Raw genomic sequence first — 26846 nt, forward strand, 5'->3', positions numbered from 1 at the left:
GCGTCCCCAGCTCCCTGGGGGGTAGGTTTTCTCTTGAAGCGAGCTTAGCAGGTCTGACGACACAGCCAGGCTATGCGAGCCTGCATGTGTGTCCCAGAGGAACAAAGAATCTGCCAGCTGGGTTTATGTTTCAAGACGTCTGTCCTCGCCCTTGACCAAGAGATCTTACGGGGCGATCGGGGCCAGAGCCGGGGGCTCGGGACATCAATCGGGAAGCCGCCTTGCCTGGAAATCCGAGAGTTCACCCCGCCAGCCCCAGGACCTTCTGAGTTCCCTTGTGGAGGTTACAAACCGCAGGGGCAGGCTGGGGTTCTCTCACCGTTTATTCCGTATAGCTGTTTAAAAAGCTTATTTAAAATATAGATCATTATATATATTTATTTATATATATATATATATAAAATATATAAAGAGGAATTGAGGCGAGCCACCCCAAAGAAAAAGCTGTTTTATAAATATTTCTGTAGCTCCCACATCCCAGAGGAAGAAAACAAAACAAAACAAAACAAAACAAAAAACATTTACAACCCAAGCTAGTGGTTCCATGTGGTATGCCCAGCAGGCTCAGACCCTGGGGTGGGCCAGGGGTCGTTGCAAGGGCTGGGCCTGCAGACATTCTGAGGAGGGCAGGCAGACCTCCCTTCCCGGGAGGCTGGTGTCTCCGGCTGCGAAAGGTCAAGTCCATGCCAGTCCTGCCCAACTCATACCCCTGGCTTCTTAGACGAGTCTGGAAGGCAGCAAGTGGGCACTCCCAGGCTCTGGCTGCCAGGTTATTTTTAATCTTGTCGGTTTCCTTTGATGTCCTGGCCCTCCTTCCAGAGCGGCCAGGCCTTCTGTTTCTGGCGGTTTCCAAGGGGAGGCAAAGCACAAGCCGCCTCCCATGCCTGGCATCTGGAATTCCCAAGAAAAACTCCACGGGGTGTCTCCGGGCCCCTGGCTGGGCCTCCACAAGTCCCCACGGGGTGGGCAGGGCCTCACTTGCAGACATAGCGCTCCACGGTGCGCTCGCACCTACGGCAGGTGACATAGCAGCACCAATGGTATTTGCAGTGGCACCGCTCGACCACGCGGTCCGTGTAGGGGTTGTAGCCGCGTCCGCAGCACATGAGGTCACAGCTGTCACTGCCGTGGGACGTCTTGTTGCACTGCCTGCGGTGGGGAGGAAAGGGACAGCGGGTGAGCGCATGCTCCCAACCGGGCACCCGCAGGCTCCCCCTACCCCGCGGCTGCGTCCCTCTTGGAAGGTGTCTTGATCTTTGGGGAATTTTAGGTAATCCCCTTCCCTAACAGTACTTCTCGCTTCTCCTTGTATTTCTAATAGGTATTTATCAAGACGAGAAATGATGGGCGTGTTTGTTTTCTTAGGGGTGTCTTTTTTTTTTTTTTCTATTTCTTCTAAATACTTGAAGGAGCCTCAAACCGCTCTGATAATCCTGTCTTCATATTTGATCTTTAATTATATTGTCCCAAATGTCAAGAACATTTTCACATTTAGAATCCCAAAGTAAGTTCTGGAAAAGACTAAATGGCACTGGATGCGAGGCAAAGTGAATATGTGGCACACTGTTCATCTAGAGACAGGGTCTGCCAACCACTGGCCCTGCGTGCCAGTCAGCAACCCCCCCCCCCCGCTCCCCCCCCCACCGTATTTTATCTTCTAGGAGGCATGCGGGGTCCCTGGTCAGTGGAATTATTATACCCATTTTACAGATGGTGATGGGCTTAGCAAAGAGCAGAGCCCGTTCAAGGTCTCACAGGAATCTGTGGGGTCCTGAAACCAAATCTCTCACATGCTCTGCCTACCCTAAGGGCAGAGAATCCATAGGATTCCAGGGGCTGCATTTCTTTCTGAATCCCAGTCCTGTGGGAGAAGGCAGTGAAGGCCCCTATGGGACCCCAATATCTAACTGCAGTTTGGCAGATCCTCTAGGTGGGCTCAGGCTAGCAGGGATGTTTTATGGCACGCAGCTGGGTCCCCACAGCCATGCGGACCCAGGAATCCTAGAATGTCCAGCATGGGCAAGTTCTAGAGCTGACCAAATTCAACCCTTGTATTTCCTGATGGGGAAACTGAGCCATGGAATGGAGAGGGAGCATGCCCAGAGTCACACAGTGTGAGCATGGGGACTGTAAGAGTTTGGGAAGGCTTCCTGGAGGAGGAGGGGTCATCTAGGCCGTTTCACAGAAGACCAGCAGAAATCTAAGATGGGGAGGAGGGAAAGGGAGTTGGGGGCAAAGAAAACAAACAGCCTGGGCAAAGGCGAAGGACCTGATCTAACCTAAGACGTGAGAACAGATGGAAGGGGTAGGAAGGCCAGGGAGGAGGCTAGGCAGCAGCTGAGAAAGAGAGGCCAAGACCTGTGCTGGGAAGGGGCCATGAGGTGGGAAGGAGGGAGCGCCTGAAGGGAGAGGCAGGAAGTGACAGTGACCCGCATATGGGGGCTACAAGCAGTTCTGGGAAGGAAGAAACAGCAGGAAGAACACAATGCCCCAGAGCCAGACAGACCACGGTTCAAACCCCATCTCTGCCACTCACTGGCTGGGTGACTTAGGGCAAGCCACTTAACAAAGGTGACTTTGTTTAGTTATCAACACCATTAATGGCCCTCAGCCTTATCCTGGAGGCCTCTGGACAAAGGGTAGTAGGAAGAAGGAAGAGTTTCATTTTTACTTCTAGATCCCTGACATGCAATGTTTGAAACCTGGTCTCTAACCCTAGAATCAGTTGAGGTATGCAGTGATGCCTGAGAGAGGGGGTGGGGGTGAGTGGGGCTTGGAGAAAGATCCAGGGACCCAGGGCAGGTTTTATTAGCACAGGGGCTGCTGGGAAAGACATGACAAGAGGGCCAGGGTTTGGAATACTGACTGCCAATGAGGTCTCAGTTCACCAAGCTGGCCTTGAGGAGGGCTGCAGAGCATTGTCCCCAGCTAGGGGGCCAGCCTCTAGAGAGGTGCCACCCATGCACCTCTTTTTACAGTAACAAAGCTCATTTACCTCCACCCCTTGCACTCCTGAATCCCCTAACCTAGTAAAACTCACATTCCCCCTCCTCCAGGAAGCCTTCCTTGATGTCCAGGCTGGGTCAGGGCACCTCTGGACTTCTCTCACCCTTGGGCTTTTCTCTGTTACAATCTGACCACTTGTCTCTCACCCTTCTGTGTGCCTGCCAGAGCCTCATGTAATAAATAGATGGGAAAAGCATCTGTGGTTGTAAGCTACTGAGATATTGGAGCTGTTTGTTACTGCAGAAAAGCTGACTGATACAGATGTCCACAATAGCCCATCCTCAGAGGAATGGCGGAAAGCTGAGAGTGGCAGGAAACCTGGTGGCAAGCATGGGGAGGCATTCTGAGAAAGCCAGGGAGGCAGCTGGTGCTGCGGGATGGGGCCTCCTCATCAGTCGCTGTAGGGCAAGCCCGAGGGGCAGAGTGGGGGCCCTGGGAAAGCGGAGCCCTGACAGCCTGGGGGGTGGGGACGGGAGATCGCCATTAGTGAGCCCTTCCCATGGGACTGACACTGTCTAGCAGAGGAGCTGCTCAGTAAGTGTGACAGGAGATTGTTGGCCACCCTCTGAGGGCTGTGGAACCCTATGCATTGTACAGAGGATGAGACTGAGCCTCAGATGAGTGAAGAGATCTGCTCAAGGTCCTGCAGGTAGGAAGCTGCGGCAACTGGGTGGGAACTGTCCTACACACAAACACACACACACACACACACACACACACACACACACACACACAGATCCAGGAAGACCCTCTATTTGCTCTGGCCTTTCCCCAGCCTCTCTGGGCTCTAGAATCCTTTGCCCCATCCTACCCCCCCCAACCCCATCCTCACCCCACCCACCCTGGCTGCCTCAGACCAGACTCTCGCTCCTTCCTGCCTCCCTGGCCTGACCCGGTTCCATCTTCACTCCACCCGACCCCCTCAATCTGGCCTCCAGATGGAAGCCGAGGCCTCCTCACAGAGCCTGCTGCCCTAGCCTGTGACGATGGAGCCCCCCAAACCAGCCCCCCTCTCCTGGAGACAGGAACGTGGGCTGCGGAGGAAGCAGATGCTGGCCGGGCACCAACTATGTGCCAGACACGTTCTCAGACACCCTCACTCTGGTTCAATATTCTTTTAACCCTGCAGAACACTAGTTTTGTGGAATGCTATTAGGGGCTCCTTAATAAAAAAGTTCCACAGCAAACACCTCTGGGAAACGTTGGCTTAGGCAGATTCTTTACTGTGGGATTCCTCCGAGCCTTTAAAATGTTCTCGTGCCTTGCAAGTCGCCAAAGAGAATTTCCCAATCATATTTGATTGCAGAACTGTTTCTATTACACCATTTCAGGACTAACTGCCCCCAGAAGGTCTCTGGGAAATGCTGCTGCCCTGAATCCTCAGCAGCCCCGCCTGGCACACAGTAGGTCTGCAATCACCCCTGGGCCCCTTTCTTTCTCCTGTCCTAAGCCGGCTTCAGCAGCAGTGATGGGACCAGATGTAGGGACCCCAGCTCCAGCTGTTAAACTGGGGATCGGCGGGGGAGAGAGCTGGGGCCTGGGAGGTGGGTGCGTGCATGGCAGGGGAACGCGGGAGCATTGTCTCCACAGAATGCAGGCACGCTTTGCCCTCCTGCTGCCCTTCTGAAAAGCAGTTGCCCCGGCCCTGTCCCGGCTCTGTGCAGACTGCCTGTGTGGCTGTGGGCTGGCTGCTGCCCCCTTGTGCCTCAGTTCCTTATTTGTCCAATGACCAGGTGACATGACATTTACCCTTCATTTATTCAGTTGACAAACGCTGAGGACCTGTCTTACGTGGGACAGCTTCTTTCTCAGCCAGCCTCCCAGTGTGGTCATCGTCTCTCCCCATCTCCCCCACCAGGCGGAAGGAGGGAGCTCCCACCAGCCTCCACTCCCCAGGGGCCCCTGCCCGGGCAAGGTACACAACAGCCACTCCCAGGAGCTCTGCTGCGGGCCCCTTGGACCCCGGCACCCCTGCTCAGCATTCCTGGGGCCACCTCCCTCAGCTGGGCAGGGACTCCACTCCCCCAAATGCCAGCTGAGCCCAGACTGTGTGCCTTGGGGTGGGGCATGTGCAGCCTAGCTGACCCTTTCCTGCCAGGGTGACAGCAGGCCCTTACCTGTCTTGCGTCCCATGGGAGCCCACCTTCTCGTTCTTCATGCAGAAGTCGGGCGAGCTCTGCAGATAGACAAGCTCCGAGTCCTTCACAGGCCTGATATCCAGGTCCTTGGGCACCAGGTGCTTGCGGGTGCCCATGGGTCGGTGCACCACCTTGGTGGCCGACAGGTAGCGGGTCTTGAGGTCAGAGGCCACATCCCGAAGCTCCTGCAGCCCCTTCCAGCAGGTGCGGATGGAGCAGGAGCCAGATACCCCGTGGCACTTACACTTCGTTTCCAGAGAGGCGCGCAGAGCCTGCAGACAGGGGAGGGCGTCGGGCTGGGCAGCCAGAGCCCGCTGCCTGGCCTGTCCGGGGACCCTGCCCCCACCCCTCCGCATGCTGGGTGCTCTCAGGGAGTCATCGTCTGCTCTAGGCCTCAAGTGAGGGAGCTTTTGGCTCTAAAGCTGGGAGATGTCCTAGATTCTCAGCTCCTCCTCCAACGTGGGGGGCAGCGGGGAGGGACAGGAAGGGAGTGGCATTTGCAGGGACAGCAGATGCCAAGAGCTCTAACATATAACATGGCTTAATCACCACAGCAGTCCTTCACAGGAAGTATTATTATTTTCCCCACTTTAAACAGAGGAAACAAAGGCTCAGAGAGGCCAAACCCCAAGCTCAAGGTTGCACAGCTAGAAAATCTGAGAGCTGGGATTGGAACTCAGGTCTGAGGGCAGTTGCAAAAGCCATGCCTTTTAATTGCTCCATGCTTTTCTCTTGCACAAAACTGGGATTCCCTAAATGCTTGCTGGGGAAAAAAAGGGAGAAAAGAGAAGGAAGGAAGGGCAAGGGAAGGAAGGGAGGGGGACAGTAAGAAGAGGCAGGAAGTGCATGGGGTGGGGAGGCACATTCCCTGGCCTGGCTGGCCTTTCCCCTCTGCTGCCTGGTGACCCTCAGCAAGCCCTCCACTGTTCAGCCCCTCTATCTTATATGTGCAGAGCACGCGCATAATCGCTACCTTCCAGGGAGGTTGCAAGGATGCAAAGAGAGGACGCATACGAAAGGGTTTTGTGAACTAACAAAAGTCAAATCAACACTGGTTTGAAAAATCAGTCTAATGCCTGTGGTGGAGGGGGGAGGTCTGGGCTCTGGGGCTCAGGGAACTCTAGCCCTGGCTAAAGAAGTGACTCTGTCCCATCATCCTCTTGTCCCATCAGCTTCCTCATGTGTACCTGAGGGGCATGATGAGTTCGATAGATGTCTTCTGCAGGCAGTTCAGTTTTGCGTTCTATTCCCTGCTCCTTTGCACACGGGACTTGGATCCCTGTGCCCAGGCCTGCCCTCCTCCCTGCCCTATACAGAGCTGCAAGGCTTATGGGTCCCCTGGGCCTACCCCTGCCTTCAAATGATGGGGAAACTGAGGCACAGAGCAGGCAGACTTGCCCCAAATCATTCAGTGAGTTAGTGTGGGAGCTGGTCAAGGTCCCAGGGCTCCATCTCCTTCATCAGTGCCAGGTAGTGAAGAATTGAGGGAGTCCACTGGGTCTAAAATCTGGACTTGGCCCAGCAAAGCCTGTGAAGAGCACAGGAATGAGATGAACCCAAATGCAGGGGCATGTTCAACCTCCCAAGGGCATCGAGGCACTTTTGAGTCATAAAGGAGAGGTAAGGTATGTTTAGTGCCTCAGCTTTGATGGGTGGGAAGGGGCCCAGAGTTTCCTGGTGCCCGCTGTGTGCCAGACACACAAGCCCTGTGGCCGGGAGAGGGGACTGGGTCCTTTTGCAGATGGTCCCAGGGAAACCAGCTCCTTGGCAACAGGGCCCCAGGGGCAGGCCCGATGTGCCCCGGCAGCTGAGTATCCTGTCCTGACTGCACCGGGGGACCAGATGGCTGTGCTCCTGGATACACGAAGCTCAGGCCAGGCAGGGAGTAGGACTGAGGCTGAGTTCCCAAGGATGGGGGCAAGCCCGCAGGGTTGGGAGACAGGAGCCCTGGGTCCCTGGCCAGGCTCTGCTATGGACCCATAGTGTCTCTTGGCCTCAGTTTCCCCAACTGTCCAAACATGGCCTGGACATCCCAGAATCCTTCTATAAGGGAGACCAATGAGAGAGGAAGGTGAGGACGTGGAAACCTCCGGACTTGGAGTCCACAGACCTGGGCTCCATCGCACCCTGTGTCCTTAGCCAAGCCACCTAAGCTCTCTCTGCCTCACTGGCTGCCTCTGTGCAATGGGCCTGATGGGGCTGCAGGGAGGAGGCCATGAGATGCCATCTGCACCCGACTCTCCACCCTTCAGGCACCCAGCTCCCCGTGTGTAAGGGGGTAGCTGCACCTCCCCACAGGGGAGACTACGGGAGAGAAAACGCCCCAAGCACCACCTCAGTGCCTGGCACGCAGTTTGGTATAAAGTTGTTTTTTTCATTTTCAAAAATAAAGAGGTCCATTCATTCACTTATGCATTCACCCCAACCTTCTGTGGAATGAGGTGAGGGATTAATGAAACACTGATCGTAACAAACGTTGAGGGGAAACTGAGTTTTGGACCTGGGCGGGAGTCCCTGTTAGAGCCAAGGAGACTACCCCTTAGGCTAAGGTTCTTGCCCCATGGCCCTCCCCATGCCTCCTCCCATATCCAGCCTCGGCTCAGGACCCCACAGGAGGAGCCTGAGGAACACAGTTGATGGGGACTGAAGAGCACCGACCCAGCCCATTTTATAGATAGAAACAACTGAGCCCGGAGAGGAAGTGACTTGCCCAACGTCACACAGCTAGTCTAGTGCCAGAGCCAAGATGGGAACTCAGAGCTCCTGACTCCTAGCTCAGTGTCCCTTCTGCTCCACTAATATTCTCAACTCAAACCCTGGTGGACCCCCTAGAGGAGGAGGAGCCAGGCAAGCCCCAAGCGGCTGGAGAGGGGAGAGAGAGCCGGGGGAGGCCGGGAGCACTCAACGTGGGTGGATCGGGCCCATCCCCCCCCCCCCCAATCAGGGCACACTGGGTGGCCCTTTCCTGGCCACCTGGCATAGGCACAACCATCTGGGGTGGGTGGGGTGGGTGGTTACCTGTCTCCCCACTTCACTGTTGTGTAGACGCATCAGTTTATTGGCTTGGGATCCTGTTTTTTTCACCTTCATAGGAGCATCGGAAAACTTGGCCCCCATGAGGAGCCCGTAGCTGAGGTTGTCCGCACATCCTCCCCAGCGGTTCCCGGGCCCGGGTGGCTCACCTGGGACAGGGCCGCAGGAGCAGCCGGGCAGGTCGCCGGAGGTGCAGGCCCGGGCGATGGCGTGGCTGATGGCGGCCGCCGACAGCGCATACACGAAGGCTGACTCCCGGGTCCCTGTGGGGAGGTGCTGGGTCAGCTCGGGGCGGGGGGGGGGGGGGGGGCGGGCCGGGGGACAGGGCACAGGACCCCACCCAGGCCTGAGGGCCTCCTCCTGGGCCCCTGCCTGCCTCTGTGGGGCCAGCCAGGCACAGAGGCTGCCACCAGATGGAGGACAGCACCAGGGACATTAATCTGTCGCCAGTCCATTCTCCCACACATACACCAGCTGATTTGTGCACTCATCACAAACTCACCCTCATTCCCAGAGGCCGGCAAAGCCCACACACCCACAGGCACCCTTGCTCCCACACACTCACCATTCCGGATCTCCCCCTACATCCCTGCACTCAGTGTTAGGGGCTACTCCTCAAAGAACTCACAACTCGAGGGGCAGACAAGTGTGCAAAGAGCCTGCTGTAGGTTGAAATGTGTCCCCCTAAAAGATATAGTCAAGTCCTGGTCCCTGGTACCTGTGAACATGACCTGATTTAGAAACACGGCCTTTGCAGGTATAATGGAACTCAGATGAGGTCATACTGGGTCAGGGTGGGCCCTAATCCAATGACTGGCGTCCTTATAGGAAGGGGGGAGTTCTGGATACAGAGACACAGAGGCAGGGATTAAAGTGATGTATCTCCAGGCCAAGGAACACTGAGGCTGGGGACAGTCACCGAAAGCTAAGAAGAGGCAAGAAAGAATCCTCTCCGGGGCTGTCAGAGGGAGCACAGCCCTGCTGGTATTTTGGTTTCAGGCTTCCAGCCTCCAGAACTCTGGGACAATACAGTTTTGTTGTCTGAAGCCCTGTTTGTGGGACCTTGTCACAGTATCCTGGGAAAACAATACGGAGCCCAATGTGCCTCTGCTGTAGGGGGTCCTAGCTTCAGGTCCACTCAAGTCACCTCCCCTTCTCAAGCCTCAGTTTCCTTAACTGTAGAATGGAAATGATAATACCTCCCTCACAGGATCGCTCTAGAGTTCCCATAATTCGGGAAGGAAGGAAGCTTTGTCAAGTGCTATACAATCCTTAGCTGTTGCCACGCGGGAGGAGAGATTAGATCCACTGGGGCACTTTTGGCCATCAAAAGGCTCTTGACTGTACATAGGACCCCCAAGTCCACCCCGCAAGCCACCTGCTCCAGAAAGTGGGGTTCCTATATCACTCTGTGCATCTCACAGCATCCTCAGTCTAGAATTACCTCGGTCTAGAATTACCTTGCGGCACACCTGTCTGCCCGGTGGTGGCTTTCCTGTCTTCTTGTCACATACGCCCCTCCCAAGAGCCTCCTCGGCCTTATTTCATCCTTCCCTTTACGCATTAGGTACACAGGCATTTGTGCCACCATTTCAGGCTCCCCTGCAACTCGTATATTCACTCACTATATGTTTATTCATTCATCAGTTCATGCCCAGATACCGGTGTCTACGATTAATTCATCCACCCGCCCATCCACGTCTGTTTTCTTCTGTGCATCCATCCATCACCCACCTCTTCACTCATCCACCCATCACACAGCCATCAACATCCACCCATCCGTCCATGAATTCACCCACCTATCTAAACACACATATATTGATGCCTGAATTCATCCTTCCCCACCTGCACGCATTCCGTGGGCCCTAGCAGCCCCCGCCGGCCCCCTACCTCTCTCCAGGTCAAGCAGGTAGTTGGGGGCAAGCTCGATGGAGGAGCAGTTCCAGCGCATGTCCGCGAAGGCCCTGCGGCAGGCCTTCATGACCTCGCGGGCGGCGTGCACGATGGTGTGCATGAGCTCCAGGTTACTGCGGCACAGCTGCACCTGCGCAGATACCAACCCCTCCAGCTGCTTGCAGTGCTGTGTCTGGTTCAGCGCGAGGGCCGCCGGGGTCTTGGACAGCGCCCTGCACACCACCGAAAGGCAACAACCAAGAGAAGGAAAGACAGAGCGTGAGGGGCCAGGTTGCCTACACCTGCCCTACTGCTCCCAGCCCTTGCGCAATGAATGGGTTCAGGTGCCTTTGCTGGAAGGAGTTTGGAAACTAAGAGGCAAAGACCTGGCCCCAGCATAGCAATGGCTCCCCCTTCCGTTCCCTGTGACCTTGGGCACATCGCTGTCCCTCTCTGGGCCAGGGCCTCATTCATAATGCAGGATCATGACCTCCATCCTACCTACACTTTACTGTAATTATATTAACAATAAACAGTTTCACAGCCCACAAAGTGTGCACACCCACGGCTTTATTTAGCTCTCACACGGCTGTGAATTATTACTCTTTATTTAACATTCATTCAACCCTGAACACCAAATGGGCCAGACACTGTGCTAAATGCTAGATTATTACAATCAGTATCATTATAATACAGACTATTAATTGAGCGCTTACTAGATGCACATTATGAGTTAGGAGCTTACCATACATTGCTTCATTTAATTATTAAACTACTTATTAGGCTGTAAAATTCCACACACATGCTTGGGATTTATTAAAGGATAAAACAGCCACTCAGTTTTGCAATAAATGGGACTAAGTCATTCACTTGCTGTGTGCCCTTCGATAAATCACTGTCCCTTTCTGGGCTTCAGTGTCCGTACCTATAAAGTGTATTTCCCAGAACGTGTTCCAGTGAGACACTGAAAGAAGGGATCCATGGTTAAGCACATTTGGGGAACATGATCTACTATGTTTCCCTTTGGAGAGTAATTAATGCACATTTGCATTTTAAAGGCCCTGAGAAGTCCCAAGCAACACAACAGGCTTGGTTTTGTTTAACTCTGGAGTCCTTGCTGAGCACAAAGCCCTTTGTTTGAGAGGCACTGACCTCATCCATGCTTTGGGAAATGCTGGCCTGGGGGTCCCTTTGAACCTGGTGATGTTATAGGACTGAAGAGCTTCCCAGATCCTGGTTCTAGGCACTGGAACTGCAAGGCTCTAGGACCGGGGTCCTGGATCCACATTTGTCCCCAGGCCTTCTCCGAGGAGCAGGCTGCATCAGGCAGCACCTCCTCTGAGTGCAGGGTAGAGTGACCCCAACAGCCTTAAAGGGTTCTGCATAGACTTATCCCCTGCCCCAGAGCCAGCTGGCCCTCAGCAATCCAGCAGAGACCCTGGAGGAGCCGGGGACAAGGATGGGCCAATCTGCAGCCACAGTGCTGTGGGCCCTGCTTGCTGCGAGCCCCACGGTCTTCACCCAGGGTCAGGGCTGAGACCTGGTGAGGCCGAAATCCAGAACCCCTGCCCCGAAATCCTAAGGGAGGTAGCACCTTGCTAAAGAACAGCACATGCCAGGGTAGACTCCTGGATGTGTCATTCCCTTTGTGACCTTGAACAAGTCTCTTGGCCTCTCCTAGCCCAGCAACCTCTCAGCATTACCTGGGGGAGTAACTCCGTGAGCCTCATGTGTTCCGCCCAGGGCTGACACAGCTGGTCAGTGCCCAGTAAGGAAAGTTACTACAATCACAGCCTTGGTGGTCTTTTCCTTCCTGTACCCACTTAGTCACAGCCAAGGGCTGCTTCAAACCTGGTCCCCTAAGCCCTCTCCAGCCTCTTGTCCTCGTCCCCGGCGTGCCCTAATATCTGGCCATACCAGACTCCTGGCTTCTCTAACAGGGACGGCCCTGCTACCATGTGTTTGCCCAGGCTTTTCCTGATGCCAGGAATGCCTTTCCCCTTGCTCTTGTACCTAAATGAATAAATGAACTTGATCTACTTGTGGAAGAAATATTTACTAAGCACCAGCTCTTTCTGGACTCATTTGATAATGAACATGACACAGATCCTTTCCTCAAGGAGCCCCTAGTCTAATGGCTACACAGGCCTTTCAACAGTAATGACCCAAATGTTCCAGCTCATGGGCTGGCCTAGGGAAGAGCCCAGGCTTAGGGCACAGCTGTGTGACATAGGTAAGTTACCCAACCTCTCTGGGCCTCATGGTCCTCATCTGTTATAAGAAAATGATAATTTTTTTTTTAAATGTTTATTTATTTTGAGAGAGAGAGAGCGAGAAAGAGGGAGTGAGCCAGCAGGGGAGGGGCAGAGAGAAAGGGAGAGAGAATCCCAAGCAGGCTCCGTGTTGTCAGTGCAGAGCTCAAGGCAGGGCTCGATCCCACAAACTGTGAGATCATGGCCTGAGCCAAAATCAAGAGTCGGTTGCCTAACCGACTGAGCCCCCAAAATGACAATTTCTACACTAAAAGGTGATGGCAAGACTTCCGTATCATAACATACGTAAAACATCTTGAACATCCATAAGCGGGATGGCCTCTGCTTATTGCCAGGTGAATCTTGGACCAAAGAGGGTCAGAGGGGTTCTAGCTCCAGCACTGCCCTCTATCTGCTGTATAATCTCAGGCAAATTGCTGTACCTCTCTGAGCATCACCTACAAAATGGGAAGTCTTAGAGGTCTTGGAGGGCCCAAGAGAGAAAATAGGTGCTACATTAAGTCCTAATAAGTTAGTTTGTTTCCCCCTGCCTCTCACTTCGCCATGTCCCACCCCTCCTACAACTCCAAAGTACAGAAGTCTTCCCAGAGGCCTGGGAAGCCGACCCAGGACAAGTGGGCATGCCTTGATGTGATGTCTGCAGTCTGGGTGGCACAAGCCAGCCCTCAGATCGATTGTGGGTATCTCAAACAGTCTTGCCTCACTGTTACCCCTGGTCCGTCCCTGTCCTCCCAACTGTGAGCAGAGAAATGTCTGGCATGTCTGGGTGCAGATCTCAGGCCTGTTTGCTTGAGCTAAAGCGAGCCATCTGGTCCTCCCTGGCCCTCTGAGCCACTGAGGCCTGTCTATGCCAGGTCACCTCAGGGAACCTCCGGGCAGAATCCTCATAGCCCATACTGGGTGAGGTGTGGCCACACAGAGGCGGACGTCATCCACACAGCCTGTTTCTTGGTTGGTCCAGCCCCTCCACCTGTGCCTAGCAAACACTGGGCACACACTACCCCATGTAGGCACAGCACTCCCCACTCGGCAGAATCTCTCGCCCCATCCACTTCTCACAGCACCCCAAGGGGGCAGCCTGGGGGATGACACCCCCCACACACACTTTGTACAGAGGAGGACACAGGCACAGCTCTGGTACCCGGATGCTCGGTCTCCTCCCGACACCATCTTCCCGCAGACCTGGCCTCTCCTTCCCGGGTCTCCTCTCTGCCAGGCTGGGGGCTGTCAACACTCAGCCTGTCCTGAGCCCACTCTGCCCTTCTCCTTGCCCAGATTTCTTCCTTCCCCTCTGAGCCAGTTTGCGGTTTCACAACAGGAAGGATTATATGATGTATGCAAGAAAATACCCCGCACGGTACGAGGTATGCAGTGGGCACTCAAGCAGTGTGGCTGCGTTCTGGGTCTTTTCCCTGGGTTCCTGCTCCAGCCAAGAAGTGGACAATGTAGGCCCAGCCTTTCCCTGGGGAGCTGAGCTCTGACAGTTCCTGAGCAACCCTATGCTGTGGCTGAGGGAGGGGAGCTCTGTGCCCCTGCTGCCCGAGGACCTGGGCCACTCAGGGTGTCAGTCTGTCCAGTTCTGGAGTCAATAAGCCTCTGCCTCCCCAGCCGGCGGTGAGAGGAGGTACTACAAGGGACAGCCCAGTGAGGACGCTCCCAGATGAGGCCCAGACTGCCAAGGAGGGCAGAGGACAGATAGGAAGAGGTCTGGAGATCCTTGGTGGGCTAGGGGCGGCTGGAGAGAGTGATGTGCACAGAGCGGCCAGCCGCAGCGTGCAGGCCGGGAGACCAGGAGGCAGGAGGCAGCGGATTCCACTCCTGAGGAGGGCAATGCGGTCATCTGGTAATTAGTGGTAATGACCGTTTCTAACTAAGTCCCCCTCGGGGAGGTAATCAAGGATTATGGTGGGAGGCGGGGGAGTTGCCCGTCTGGACATCTCCTCCGGCTTGCCTCGCTGCAGCAGACCCCTAATTGAAAACATTTTGGTATATCTGGGGATGAGGATATGGGGGGAGAGGGTGGAAGAGAGGACAGGAGGGAACAGAGTTCACAAGCAAGGCCTGTGCCAAGGTGCCACTGCAGTGGCCGATGTCTCTCCCATCTGGGAGTCGAGGGTCCTCCTGGGAGTGGTTGGGGGGGGCAGAGACCTGGGTTTCAGCTCCAGCTCAGTTGCTGCACCCAACCTTGGGTAAGTCACTGGCCCTTGCTGGGCCCCCGTATCCTCATCTCATTGTGCAAGTGGGGACACGGAGGCCCAGAGACGGGCAGGGCTTGCCCAGACATGTCCACAGCCAATCAGGCAGAGCCAAGCTAGAACCCAGGCCTCCCAGATCCCAGGACACCTCTCATTCCCATTTTTGAGATGAGGAAACTGAGACTCAGAGAGGCCGAAGCGATTGATATGCCTGAGGCGTGGCTCGAGGCTAGCGAACTGGCAAGGCTCAGGCTGAGTCCCAGGTCCCCAACAGGTGGACATTCTGGGCCACCGAGCCACATCGGGTTACAGTTCTTAGGTCAGAGACCCCTTTCATCTTCGGTCCCCTTTCCAAAGCCCAGGGTACCAGGACCCCCAGGGACAACCCCAGGACAGCTGAGTCTCCTGCGTGAGTCACCCCACAGTACACTTCCCTATTCCCAACTGTCCTGGGGCTCCCTGAGACCAAGAAGCCACAGAGCCAGACAGCTTCACTCCACATCCTGCCTCTGCTGCTGTGATACCCTGTGAGTTAGAGACCCCGTGCCTCCATTTCTTTTTCTGTTTAATGGTGGTGATAGCAGAACCCACCTCCTATGGTTCATTGTTTCAAATGAACAATATCCATAAAGCACTTAGAACAGTGCTTGGCCACACACACACACACACACATACACACACACACACACACACTGCTTAACCTCCACTCCTGCCTCCCCCTGTATCTTCAGCTCCAGCAAGAGTTTAACCACTAACTAGGGGTTTGGCTGAATGGAGCTCATCTGCCCAGGGTTCTGGTCCCACAGCCACCATTAACTAGCTGCGTGATTTTGGGCCAGTTACTGAACCTCTCTGTACCTTAGATTCCTCATTTGTAAAATGGTAGCGATAAGAATACCACCTATTTCGTGGGAGTATTCTCAAAATTAAGTGACTAAAGCTCCTGGAACAGAGACGGGATTTACTAGTAGGCTCCAATAATTCTTGGTTTCTCTGTTTCCCCACATGCACCATCCTGCCTCTCTGCTTTTGTCCCTGCTCTTTCCTCCTGCCTAGATGCTTGCTCTGCACTCCATCCTTGGCCATCAAAATCCTACCTATCCTTTGAAGCCCAGCCCAAAGCCACCTTCCTTAGATGGGCCTAACTGCTCCTCCCCTGGGCCCCCACACTCCCTTTCCCAGGACACAGCCCGAAGTCCACTTTGTATTTGTACATGTCCATTTCCCCCAAGAGGCTAGGAGCTCCCGTAAGGCAGACACCCAGTTGTATCCATTTTCATGGCAGCCGGGGCTGTGCAGTGGGAACGGCATGGATGTTGGGCTTAGCCAGCCATCTATTCCAGGCCCCACGTGGCCACCTGCCAGCGTGGGGGCTTGTGCAAGTCACACATTGTCAGGGCCTCAGCATTCCCACTGTGATGCAGGAATGCCAGCCGTGTCCCCCACAACGCTCCAGAGGCAAGCCTGGTTCTTGGCTTCTGCCGCTCCTAGTGCTCTTTGGCAAATCCTTCCATGCCCCGGACCTCAGCTGCCCTATCTGTAAAATGGTGTGGCAGGTGAGGAGGGTGGGGACTCTCTGATCAGAGGGTCCTGCCAACTGGCGCCGTGCCAGGTACTGGCAGTAGAAGGTGGCTGACGCCTCACACAACTAATCAGAAGCAGCAGCGAAGAGCCGCTAAGCCTACGCTTCTCCTTGCCAACAAGAGATGCCAGAAGATGGGGTTACCCTCCTGGATCACCAATTAATCGATAACTCAGCCCCGGGGCGGGGGGGGGGGGGGGGGGCGGCAGCGCCAGTGACCTCAGGACTGTTTGCTGGCGGCCCAGCCACTATCGCCCTGTCTTGCAGCTAATCCACGAAACTTCCCCATAGCCCCTCCCCAGCCCCCATAATCTGTCCCTGCCTCTCTTATCTGCATGGCTCGCTCCCCACCCCCGTCTCCAGACCTGTCCTGCCCTGGATGTCCGCACCACGCAGGGAGTCCCTCCACCCAAAGTGCCCTCCTCCCCACCGCCCTCACCCACCAAACTCCCAGAAACTCCTCAAGCCAGACCCAGGCTCACCACTGCCGAAAAATCATCCCAGGGTCCCAAGTATGTGCCCCCCACCAGGTGGTCTCCCCTCCTCTGGGTCCCCACAACACCACCTTGGTCACTCCTAGGGCACTTGGAGTTATTTACGGCCTGGGCTTATCTCTTCCAGCCCAGAGGGCAGCTCCTCCAGGAAGGGGCTGGGTTTTACTCCTCTCCACCCCCCCCCACCCCCACCCTGCACCGCCCACAGCTCTGCACAGAGCAGGCACTCCCTTCTACTGGATGGAAGAGAGCCTCCCTCTCCCACCCACCCAGCCATTAATAATTTCTATCTAAAGGAATACCCTTCACATGTGCAGAGCATCTGACAGTTTACAAAGTTCTTTCATGAGCCGCTTCTCATCTGATCTGAGTGAGGTAGAGGCTCTCCCCCTCCTTCTACAGAGGACACTGAGGCTCCCAGAAGTTGAGTGACACTTCCCCCAAGGTCACCCAGGTGGAGGGGTCAGTACTGTTTGAGAATCTTCAGCGAGGGTCAGGAGACTAACAAGGAAACACGATATTGAACAGGCCCCCGTGCGGGCCACAGACCCTCTTGACTCGGGCCCTTGACCACGCTTTTTCCATCTGCCCCTGTGGAGGCCTTGCACAACCCTCAGCTGCACAGGACAAGGCAATTCTGTCGTTCTCCACGCCCTGTCTCGCTCCTGCCTCATAACCCTCCGGGAGGTAAGGACAATATTTTACAGAGTAGAAAAAGGAGGCTTAAGAAGAGTGACTTGCCCACGACCCCCAAACCAACTTCGGCTCCCGGGTCTTGGGCACGCTCACCCGATCCCCGGCGGGGGGGGGGGGGGGGCGCTGAACGTTAGCCGCCACCCCCAGCCGCCGGTCCCAGAGCCCGGCTGCATAGACGCGGGGTCCCTACTTACAGCCATTTGATGCCGTAGCACACGCCGGTCTGGAGCGCCAGGGCGAAGAGCAGCGCCTCGCAGACTCGCGGCCGCGCCCTCATGGTCGCGCGGCACGCGCGCTCGGGGGTCGCACCCTCGAGGAGCTGCACCGAAGTCCCGCCGCGGGCACGGCCACCGCCGATCTTCCAGCGAGCACGCCGCCTGCAGTCGGGGAGGGCGGAGGCGGCGGGTTAAGGCGGAGCGCAGGGCGGGGGCTGCGGGGGGGGGGGCGTTTTATTCAAATTACAAAGGAGGGGTCGGACCCGGGAGGCCGAGCGCGCGGCGGGCGTCGCCTCCCGACCCGCACAGCCCGGGACGCGGCCGGCGTCTGGCTCAAATTAGGTGTCGCCCGAGCGCGGCCGAGGGCGTGTCCATCTAGCGCGGCTCCCGGGCTGGGACCCGGGCTGCGGACTGGCAGGGAAGCTGGCGACCGGACCAGAGACGGCGAGAGGGAGGAAGCCGGTCAGAGACCGAGGCTGAAAGACACTGAGGCAGAGGGAGCCCCGGGGCACACTGACCAGGAGGGACCGAAAGGAGAGGAGGAAGGGAGTCACGGCGGAGGCCGAGTGCGCGCAAGAGGGCAGATCTGTCAGGCCCAGGATCTGCGTTATCTCCAAATATTAATTACTAGTTAGTAGGGGCTTGGCAATTCTCCTTTCCCGCTGAGTTTTCTCCCCTGTAAACTAGGGACACAATTGTGATTCAGACACAATTCGCCTTTATAAAGTTCACCTAACATGATCGCATTTGCTCCTCCCTGCAGCCCTGCGAGACAGGTGCCCTCACTGCCCCCATCTCACAGATGAGGAATCTGCGGCCCGGAGATGTGGAAACGGCCTTGTTCACCCAGTCAGCGGCAGGTCCGTGCCCCGTGTGCTATTCCTACGTCTACCCAGATGTCCCGTGAGCTCGCGAATGGTCAGAAGACTAGGAAATGGGGGGGTTACTGTGGGTATCAGTGAAGGGGGGGATGAGAAATGAAATGGCAGAGGTCTTTGTACAGTGGTTCCCGAGTTTCCAAGTCCCCGTCTAGCGGCCCCCTTTTGGAGTGCCAGGCGGTGCCCAGGCCCAAGCCAACGCGGGACGGCCTGGCCAACGCTAAGCAGTAGAGCGCACTGGGCCGGCGCGATGCCGCCTCTGGCCACCAGGGGGCGACCTAGCGCCGCGGAGCAACTGTTACCCCGCCCGCAGGTCTCAGGCTGCTCCTCGGGGCTTTTTTCTTTTTCTTCTCCATCTTTTTTTTTTTTTTTTTTTTTTTGGTCTTCCCTCTCTTCGTCCTCACCTCATTAACTCCCTTCCCAGCTTCTCCCAAATTTACCAACACCTGGCATTCTCTCGGAGACAAAAGCAGCCCCAGCCCCTCTCCCCTGGAGAGGAACAAAGACAAAGAGATTCCTTTCTAAAGGGCTTGGGGAGTTGGAAAAAGAAGGCACCCGCCTTACAGGGGGGCGCTTGAGAAGGAAGGGGACGTTCTCATCTGGCTGTGTGAGCTTGGGCGAGCCCTCCACCATCCCCAGGCTCAGTTTCCTTTCATAAAACAAGGGACTGAACTTGACCGTGCGTCTCCTGAAGCCTTTCAAGCCTCGCAGGAGCTTGGGGGTCTTTAAGTTCCCCTCTGCCTGAGTTTACACTGTTACGAATACCTGTATAGTGTGTGCGTCTACGTGTGTGCCTTAAGCACACGCAAGATTTGAAACCGCACTGTTTCCTGGAGCCTTGAGGCATAACGCAGAAGTAAGCAGGGAGAAAACCCTGAATTACGTGTCTTTTTCCTCCTTCGCAGTGTCCCGCTAGGCGCCTAACTCGGAGGCGCTCACTACAAACGTGCCGAGTCCAAGGCTAGCGGTCTCAGCGGGGTTCTCAGTGTAACTGAGCCCCCTCCTCCCACCCAGCCTGCATCCAAACCCTTTGTCTTACTGACCATGAAAGTTTACCACACTCTTGAGAATGAGAAGTATATAGGCTGGATATGGGGGGAAAGATGAAAACTCCAGTCACTGTCTCTTTTTTTCCCCCCACCCCGTCCCGAAGTGTGGACTCTCCCCCCCGCCCCCACCAGGCACCCAGCATTCCAGAGTGGGGAGGAGGAAGGGGCTGCACGCGAACAGAGGAGAGTGCAGACTCACAGCGGGAGATCCATGTCCAGCTCAACTCTCCCAAAGAGGAGGGGCCGCCCCGGTCACAGCAAACGGGGACCCAGGCCTACAGTTACTCCAGGCTCCTTCTGAGAGTCCCCGGTGGTCCCGGCCTTCTCCCTCCACTGCCCCAATACGTTGGTGGGAGAGGCAGCGCCTGGCCTGGCCTCTGAGTCCTGACGGATTATAACTGTCCCTTGTAACAACGTCCGGGACAGAGGCGCCTGCCGCTAGGTCACCCTCAGCCTGCACCCCGAGGGTCAGGGCACACTCGCCTCGCGGAGCCCGCTGCCCGCCAGGGGGCGCTACGCCGGGGCTCGAGGTGGGATCCGCTGCTGCCTCCCGCGCAGTGGGACTTTCGGCAAGTCCCCTTTTCTTCCTGGGCCCCGGTGTCCCCGTCTAGGGATGGGACGAGGCGTAGAGTAAGTACCCTCTCAGTGCTGGTTGTTCTGTAAGACATCCACTTGTCGCGGTCAGCCCGGAACTGCTCGACCCCTTGCTTCAGGCCCAGAGCGGAGCCTCCCTTAGGACCTGGAGCTTAGTGGGCCCGCGTCAAAGCGCAGTGTCTTGGGAGAGACAGACAGGCTGTCCCTTCCTCCCCGCGCTGGCGTTAAGGGCCAAGCTATCCCGCTAGCAGAGGGCGAGAGAAGTGGTCTCCCGGGCTGTGCACCGTGAGCTCAGTAGCCACAGTCAGATTCGAACAGGTGGTTATAGGGCCTGAGCTCTGGAAGTCCTTGCAAACGCCGCTGCCAGGGCGGCCGCCCCTCTGAGCCAAGCCAGCTGGGCCACGCCGAGCTTCCCTTACCGGGATGAGCCCGCACTGGACCGGGAGCGGGCTGGGCGCTCCGGGCCGAGTGTCTACGCCGCGCGTCAGGTCGGCGCGGGCCGGGCCTGAAGCCTCGGGCTGCGCAGCTGGCAGAGCCGACCTTGCGAGCCGGTGACGCCAAGCGACCGCTTCAAGGTTACCTGCGACGCGGAGCTAGGTCGGGCCCGCAACCCGGGTTTGACCCCAGCCGCGCGAGTCTTGCGAAATCTGTCTGCTCGGCTGCGGACGATGCGCCGAGTTACCCGCGAGACTGGTTATTTTGGAAGTGGGAAGGGTGGGGTGGGAGTACTCCGGGCACCTCCCGCCACCCCTCTGGAGCCAGACCCTGAGAGCCTAAGGATCCTGTGGTCATGGAGGCACCTCAGCACCAGAAGGTGGGAGTTGTGGTGCCCGTGCGCGAGCTCAGCCAGATGTCCGAGGCGGCTCCAGATGTGCCTCCGGTCCTGGGACAGGACTCTCCTCCTTCCCCGCCCTACCCCCCCCCCCCCCCAGCCTGGAGCTCAGGTCTGTAAACAAAGTCCTGGTTCTCTCCTCTCCCGTGCCGCTTCTGGGAGTCGGTCTCCAGGCTAGGCGTCCGCCCCCACTCCCCAATTTGGTACGAGCCGCGGTAGTCGTCTGCCTTTGGCCACCCTCTCCCGCCCCGCCACACACGCCCTGTGCCCTGCCTCACTATCCAAGTCTCCCACCCCCGGGATGGCTCGGGCATGACCTCATTCGCGCTCCGACTGGGAGAGAGAGGGTCTAATCCGGGGAACGGGGCCGGGGAGGCTGGCAGCGGCCCGCACGATCGGAACAACCCACCTCCAGCATACAGGCAGGGAAAGCCAGCGCCCCCAGGCCCCTGCGGGGCTGCGCTCCTCCCAGGGATTCCTCGGAGAACCGCAGAGGGGAGGTGTGGAGGAGGCCTCGATGTGCTTACCCGGGAGTCGGTGCCCTACGGGGTCGCGCCGTCCCCCTCGGACTCAAACCCCCCCGCCCTAGCAGGTCCCCGCTGAGCACCCGCGCGCCGCCGGCGGCCGCTGCTCACCTCCTGGGGCGCTCGCCGGGCGCGCACCGAGTGCCCTGCCGCCCGGGCCGGCCGGGGAGCGGCGAGCACTGCCCCCAGCGGACCCGAGCGCTCTCCGGGCTGGGCAGGCGGCGAGGGCGCCCTCTTCCCGGAGCGGCCGCAGCAGGACGCCCGAGATCCCCGCGAACGGCGGCTGGCTCGGGTCCCGCGAGGACTGTAGCACGGACTCGGGCTGCTGGGGGCTGCGCTGGGCTCTCGGGGCCTGCGCTCGCCCGCTCGCCGGAGCTCTCCTTCTCGAGCCGCACGGTCTCCGGCGCGGTCCGCCCCAACTGCTTTATAAGGCGCGGGCAGTAGCTTTGATCCGCCCACGTCAGCGCGCCGAAACCCCACAGGGTGGCTCCCGCCGCGCGCGGGGGGCGGGGGCGGGGTCCCCGCGGACGCCACGGACCCGCGGCGCCAGCGGCGCAGAGGACTTCGCACCCTGTCGAGTTACAAAGGGGGGGGACTTACTAACTGTAGCCGGTGTTAATAAGCGTGCCTGCTGCGAGCCTACGGCGGACCTGCGGCGCGTGGGGCCCAGGTAGGACAGGTTTCTAACCCTCGCAGCCAGCCGAGCGAGGCACCTCAACCAGTCTGGTTTGACAGAGGAGGAAGCCACTGCTCAAGGAGAAGTCCCACTTAGGTCTCGGCCGGGAGCCTGGCGGACATCACTGGGGGGTTTTGCAGCTCGGGTGCTTTAGGCGACCCAGTACGTCCCAGCTCCGGAGAGCTGCGTTGGCGTCCCAGTAAGTCCTTTGAGGGGGTTATTTCTCGAGTCCTCTGATTCCACTTCTGGAAAAGGGATCAGCCATTCTGAGCTCTCCGCGGAGAAAGGAAGCGAGGGCGCCCTGCTCTGTGAAGCGCGCTGTAAACGTTGGGCACCAGAAAGCAGGCGTTCCAGCCTCTGGGATGACTGTTGGGGAGTTTTCTGGACACCTTGCCTCCTGTCCCCACGGAGCTACCGGCTGAGAACTGGGGTTTAGAAACTAGAAAGAACTACAGAGTTTGCTCCCTGCCCAACATAGACCTGGGCTGCGGCTCCGGTTGTGTTTCTGAGGCAACTGCCCCACACACACCTTGGCCTTTCTGGCTGATGGTACACCCCCCCCCTCCCATTTCTAACTTGCTGGGCAACTTCAGGTTGCCATGGCTTCTGTCTGCCTCCGTCCCAAGCATAATCTCAAGGATAATCAAGTTCATTAGCAGAAGGGAAGCATAGACTTAGTGAAGAGGGGTTTGCCTCAGGTCCCTAAAACACCATTCCCCCCTTTCTTTGCAGCTGCCCATGAAGTGGCACCCATAAGCTGCCCTAGCCTGCCTGCAGGTACCTCCATATACATACACACCTCTGGGCCCACGGAGCCCACTGCAGGTTCTCGGCCATACAGAATACCCCCTGCACGTGGACAGCCAGTCCCCCTTGCACACAGGGCTGGGACACATCACCCCACAAATGGTCAGAACACACTCAGGAGATACTTGCACCCACCATAGGCCCACACACATTCAGGAGCACACACAAGTGACATGGCCATATCCATCTGCAAGACGAGGCCAAACCCTGTGCCCCCACCAAGTTCATGCACAGAGATGTGCTTCCATGCACTCCTGCATAGAGTCATAGGCATGTCCTTGTGAACACGTGCTGGGACACCCAGCCTCCTCTCCTAGAGCATCAGGGTCAGTAAAAACTGTGGGAGACTAGGGGTTATAAAAGCTGCAGGAAGGTGGTGGGGCTTTGGGTGGGGTGTCTAGAAAGGGCAGGGGAGGGTCAAGGCTGCTCCACCTAAGAGGCTGGAGACAGAGGCATCCAGGGGTCAAGAGTGTCCTTAGCTCTTCCACGGCAAGGCACTCTGGCCACCACAGTGGGAGCCATTCCAGGTGGCCTGGGTCCAATTGGATGCACCCACCTCTGGGTCTAACTTTCTACTTCGAGAGAGACTGAATGAGCTGCCTGCAAACATTTGCATAAGTAGCACTTCATCCAGAAATCTCCTTCTGGCTCCCGGCTAGAGTAGAAACAGAAAACCCTTTGGAGTCATACTGACTTGGGCTCCAATATTGATTTTGCCCAATTTCACTTTTAGCAGTATCACACTGCTTGAGCAAATTGCTTAAACTCTCGCGTGTTAGTTTCCTCATCCATAAACGGGTATAATGCAATCCCATCAAATCTTCTATATTCTCCAAGATGGGATTAGTATCCCCCTTTCATAGATATGGAAGCTGAGGCTCAAAAGTGTGGGGCTGGCAAGTGTCAGGGCTGCTCTCTGAACCCAGATCTTTCTGGCTCTGTGTGCACTATAGCTTATGGCCCCCATTAAATCAGATGGGAGGATAGTGACTTTCCACTGTGAGAGGAGTTGAGGGAAGCCAGGAGAAGATCCCAGAATTCCTGAAGCCCATCCCTGAGCCCTCCTGTCTCTTCCCTGATACTCAGCTCTGTCTTTGTGAATTAAGACCCAGGCATTAGCTAAGGGCTGAAAACCCTGCCCTGGGAGGTGAGTGAAAGCATGAAGTGGTGACAAAACCCTGGATTCTGAGTCAAGGGAGGCCTGGGGCAGGGGTCAGCCCCTCCCTGGACACCAGGCTCCCCATTTGTATAAGCTGAATAGTTGATCACCTCAGACATTTTGGGATTCTCAGAGACACTTGTGAGAAAAAAACATTTTTCATCTTTAGGACAAAACGACCTCCCCCTTCCCTTTTTCTCCTCCTTCCTTCTGTCCAGGGGCTCCTCAAGGGCTGCTGTGTGTCAAGGCTGTGCTGGCCGGCTGGGCTGCAAGCTCCCCTTCAGGGGGACAGGGGGGAGGCTCTAATCTAGGCTGGGCGGGCATGCTCTTGGCTGCTGCCGCTGTAGATGTTAATATATTTTCCTTCTCCTCAATTACCCCCGGTGATTCTGGTTATCTGATCGCCCAGACGTGCTGGGGGCTTCCTGTCCGCCGGCTTCTCAGCCCCTGCCTGACTGCCATTGGTTAGGGGCACACACCTTTCCATCCCCCACTCCTGCACGCAGCCTATTCAGGGGGGCACCCAGACTGAAAGGACGTGGAGGTGGGAGAGTTCCAGTTCAGTTCATTGTGCTGGCCTCTATGGGTGCCTCTATGGATCCCTCCACCCATCTCAGCTTCCCTCCCTTAGGGCCAAGGCCTTGGGGTGAATCAGCTATTTCCGGGAACCCTGGATGGGGAGACCTGGGTGTAGGTCTTAGCCCTGTCAGTAGTTTGCTATGTGATAGCAGATAATCGTTCTGCCCTTTCTGAGCCCTAGTCACCCCATCTGCGAGGGGTGGGTTGAACTAGGTAACCCCCCAAGCACATTTGCAGCTCCAGAAACCAAGTCTAGGGTTCTTTTCACTCTTAACTTGCAGCACAGGATAAACCACGAGCACAGTGGACACTATGAGACCAAAGGGTCCTGTTTCCAGCATTAGGGCGAATTTTATTTATTTTTTTAAGTTTATTTATTTTGAGAGAGAGAGAGCACACGCAAGTTGGGGAGGGGCATAGAGAGAGGGAGAGAGAGAGAGAATCCCAATCAGGTTCTTTGTACTGTCAGGGTGGAGCCAGATACGGGGCTCAAACTCACCAATGGAGAGGTCATGACCTGAGCCAAAGTTGGACGCTTAACCGACTGAGCCACCCAGATGCCCCAATACTAGAGCGCATTTTAGAAAGGCCTTCCCAGGAAGGCAGGTGAACAAGGGTCTGCGCAGAGTAACCCAGCCCAGCTGGCCTCTGACCCAGGGGCTGAGATGCCCCCTGAGGCCACATCTTCCAGACAAACAGGGAGGGTGATCAAACAGCAGCAGGCATATCATCAGAATACCTGGGCCTGGCTCTCAGGTTCCCCCTCCCTTCACTTACCCGCTGCGTGACCCTGGTCAAGTCTCTCAGCCTCTGTGATCCTTGGTTTCATCATCTGCAAAATGGGAGCACCTTTAAACCCCTCTCTTCGAATTTACTGGCAGGTAACGTTGCAGGAAAGAAGTATTATCAGTTGACCAAGCACCCGCTGTGTGCTAAGCAGTTTCGGTGCCTGTGGGCGAGGCCAGCATTGCTCTGCTCTTACACTGACCCCAGCCCTGTCTGGTAAGTCTTGCAAGATCTTGCAGTCAGTGAGTGGTGGCCGCGAACCGAAGGCTGTGGCTGCCTTGGCCTATGGCCAAGCCTCTGCCAGTTGCCTGGGAGGGAGTTCTGTCCTCCTCTTCTTCAGTTACCTCCAGGGAGCGATTGCTATTTTACAAGCCTCAGGGAGCAGGCTTGGGGTGGGGGGGGGGGGGTGGTGGGCAGGGACAGCCGAGAAGTTTCTTTCCTGGGTGCACGTAATAAAATGCCACCGGTCAGGTCTACTGAGGGCGTCACTTCTGAAAGGCCGCTTTCAACTCTCGATTGTTTAGTTGTGGTGGTGACTGGTTAGGAGACAATGTTTGTGTTTCTCAGGCCTCTTTCAACTCCAGGAGAGAAACCCAACCCCAGCTAGCTTAAACAGAAGAAAAACCGATTGGCTCAGGCAGCTGGAGGAGAAACTGGGGTCGCTGGTGACCTGAAGGGAAAGCTGTATTCCCCAGGGTCTGGGGGCTGGTGCTGGGTGCTGGCAGCCTTGGGGAGTGCTGTCTGAAACTCGTTTGTGCTTCTTGTCGCTCTCTTTGAGCCCACATGGGCCTCATGTCCCTCCCACCCCCGCCCGCCCCCCGTTATGTAGCGGCCAATAGCCAAAGCTTGGAATAGTGAGAAGCAGTGAGCCACTGGGACAGTTTCTTCTATGGTTGGGCTTCCGCTTCTCTGATATGGTACAATTCACTGTTTCTGCACCTGGGTCTCACCTTGCACACACACAAGGCCAGAGATCACCACACTCAGTGCCCCCATGGCACACAGAGAGAAATTGAGTCTGAGAGAGGAGACAATTGGTTTCACATCACTCAGTATGTGGTGCAGGAGACAAGGGACATCAGGGCTCCTGACATCCAGCCCATAAGCCACGTAGTCATTTGTCGCTGGTCTGAAGTCTTTCTGGGAAGGGCAGCGAGGTAGCTTTTTTTTTTTTTTAATTTTTTTTTTTAACGTTTATTTATTTTTGAGACAGAGAGACAGAGCATGAACGGGGGAGGGGCAGAGAGAGAGGAAGACACAGAATCGGAAGCAGGCTCCAGGCTCTGAGCCATCAGCCCAGAGCCCGACGTGGGGCTCAAACTCTCGGACCGTGAGATCGTGACCTGAGCTGAAGTCGGACGCTTAACCGACTGAGCCACCCAGGCGCCCCATGAGGTAGCTTTTTAATGGCACCAATTCCTTTCATCCCAGGACACA

The 26846-nt window shown here is 56.5% G+C and overlaps 1 protein-coding gene across 1 annotated transcript; it reads right to left on the reverse strand.

The window, feature by feature from the left end:
- Positions 1–358: 358 nt before the first annotated feature.
- On the reverse strand, positions 359–21812 carry WNT11 (Wnt family member 11). The gene is made up of 6 exons (XM_060605583.3): positions 21514–21812; positions 17505–17687; positions 10068–10303; positions 8163–8440; positions 5124–5416; positions 359–1149 (listed from the first exon to the last, which is right to left on the reverse strand). Exons 2-6 carry the CDS (start codon positions 17585–17587, stop codon positions 975–977), a joined length of 1065 nt encoding a protein of 354 aa, XP_060461566.2. The 5' UTR covers positions 17588–17687; positions 21514–21812; the 3' UTR covers positions 359–974.
- Between the last annotated feature and the right edge of the window lie 5034 nt (positions 21813–26846).

Source organism: Panthera onca, chromosome D1 (genome assembly GCF_046562875.1).
Source record: "Panthera onca isolate mPanOnc1 chromosome D1, mPanOnc1 haplotype 2, whole genome shotgun sequence".
Lineage (NCBI taxonomy): Eukaryota > Metazoa > Chordata > Mammalia > Carnivora > Felidae > Panthera > Panthera onca.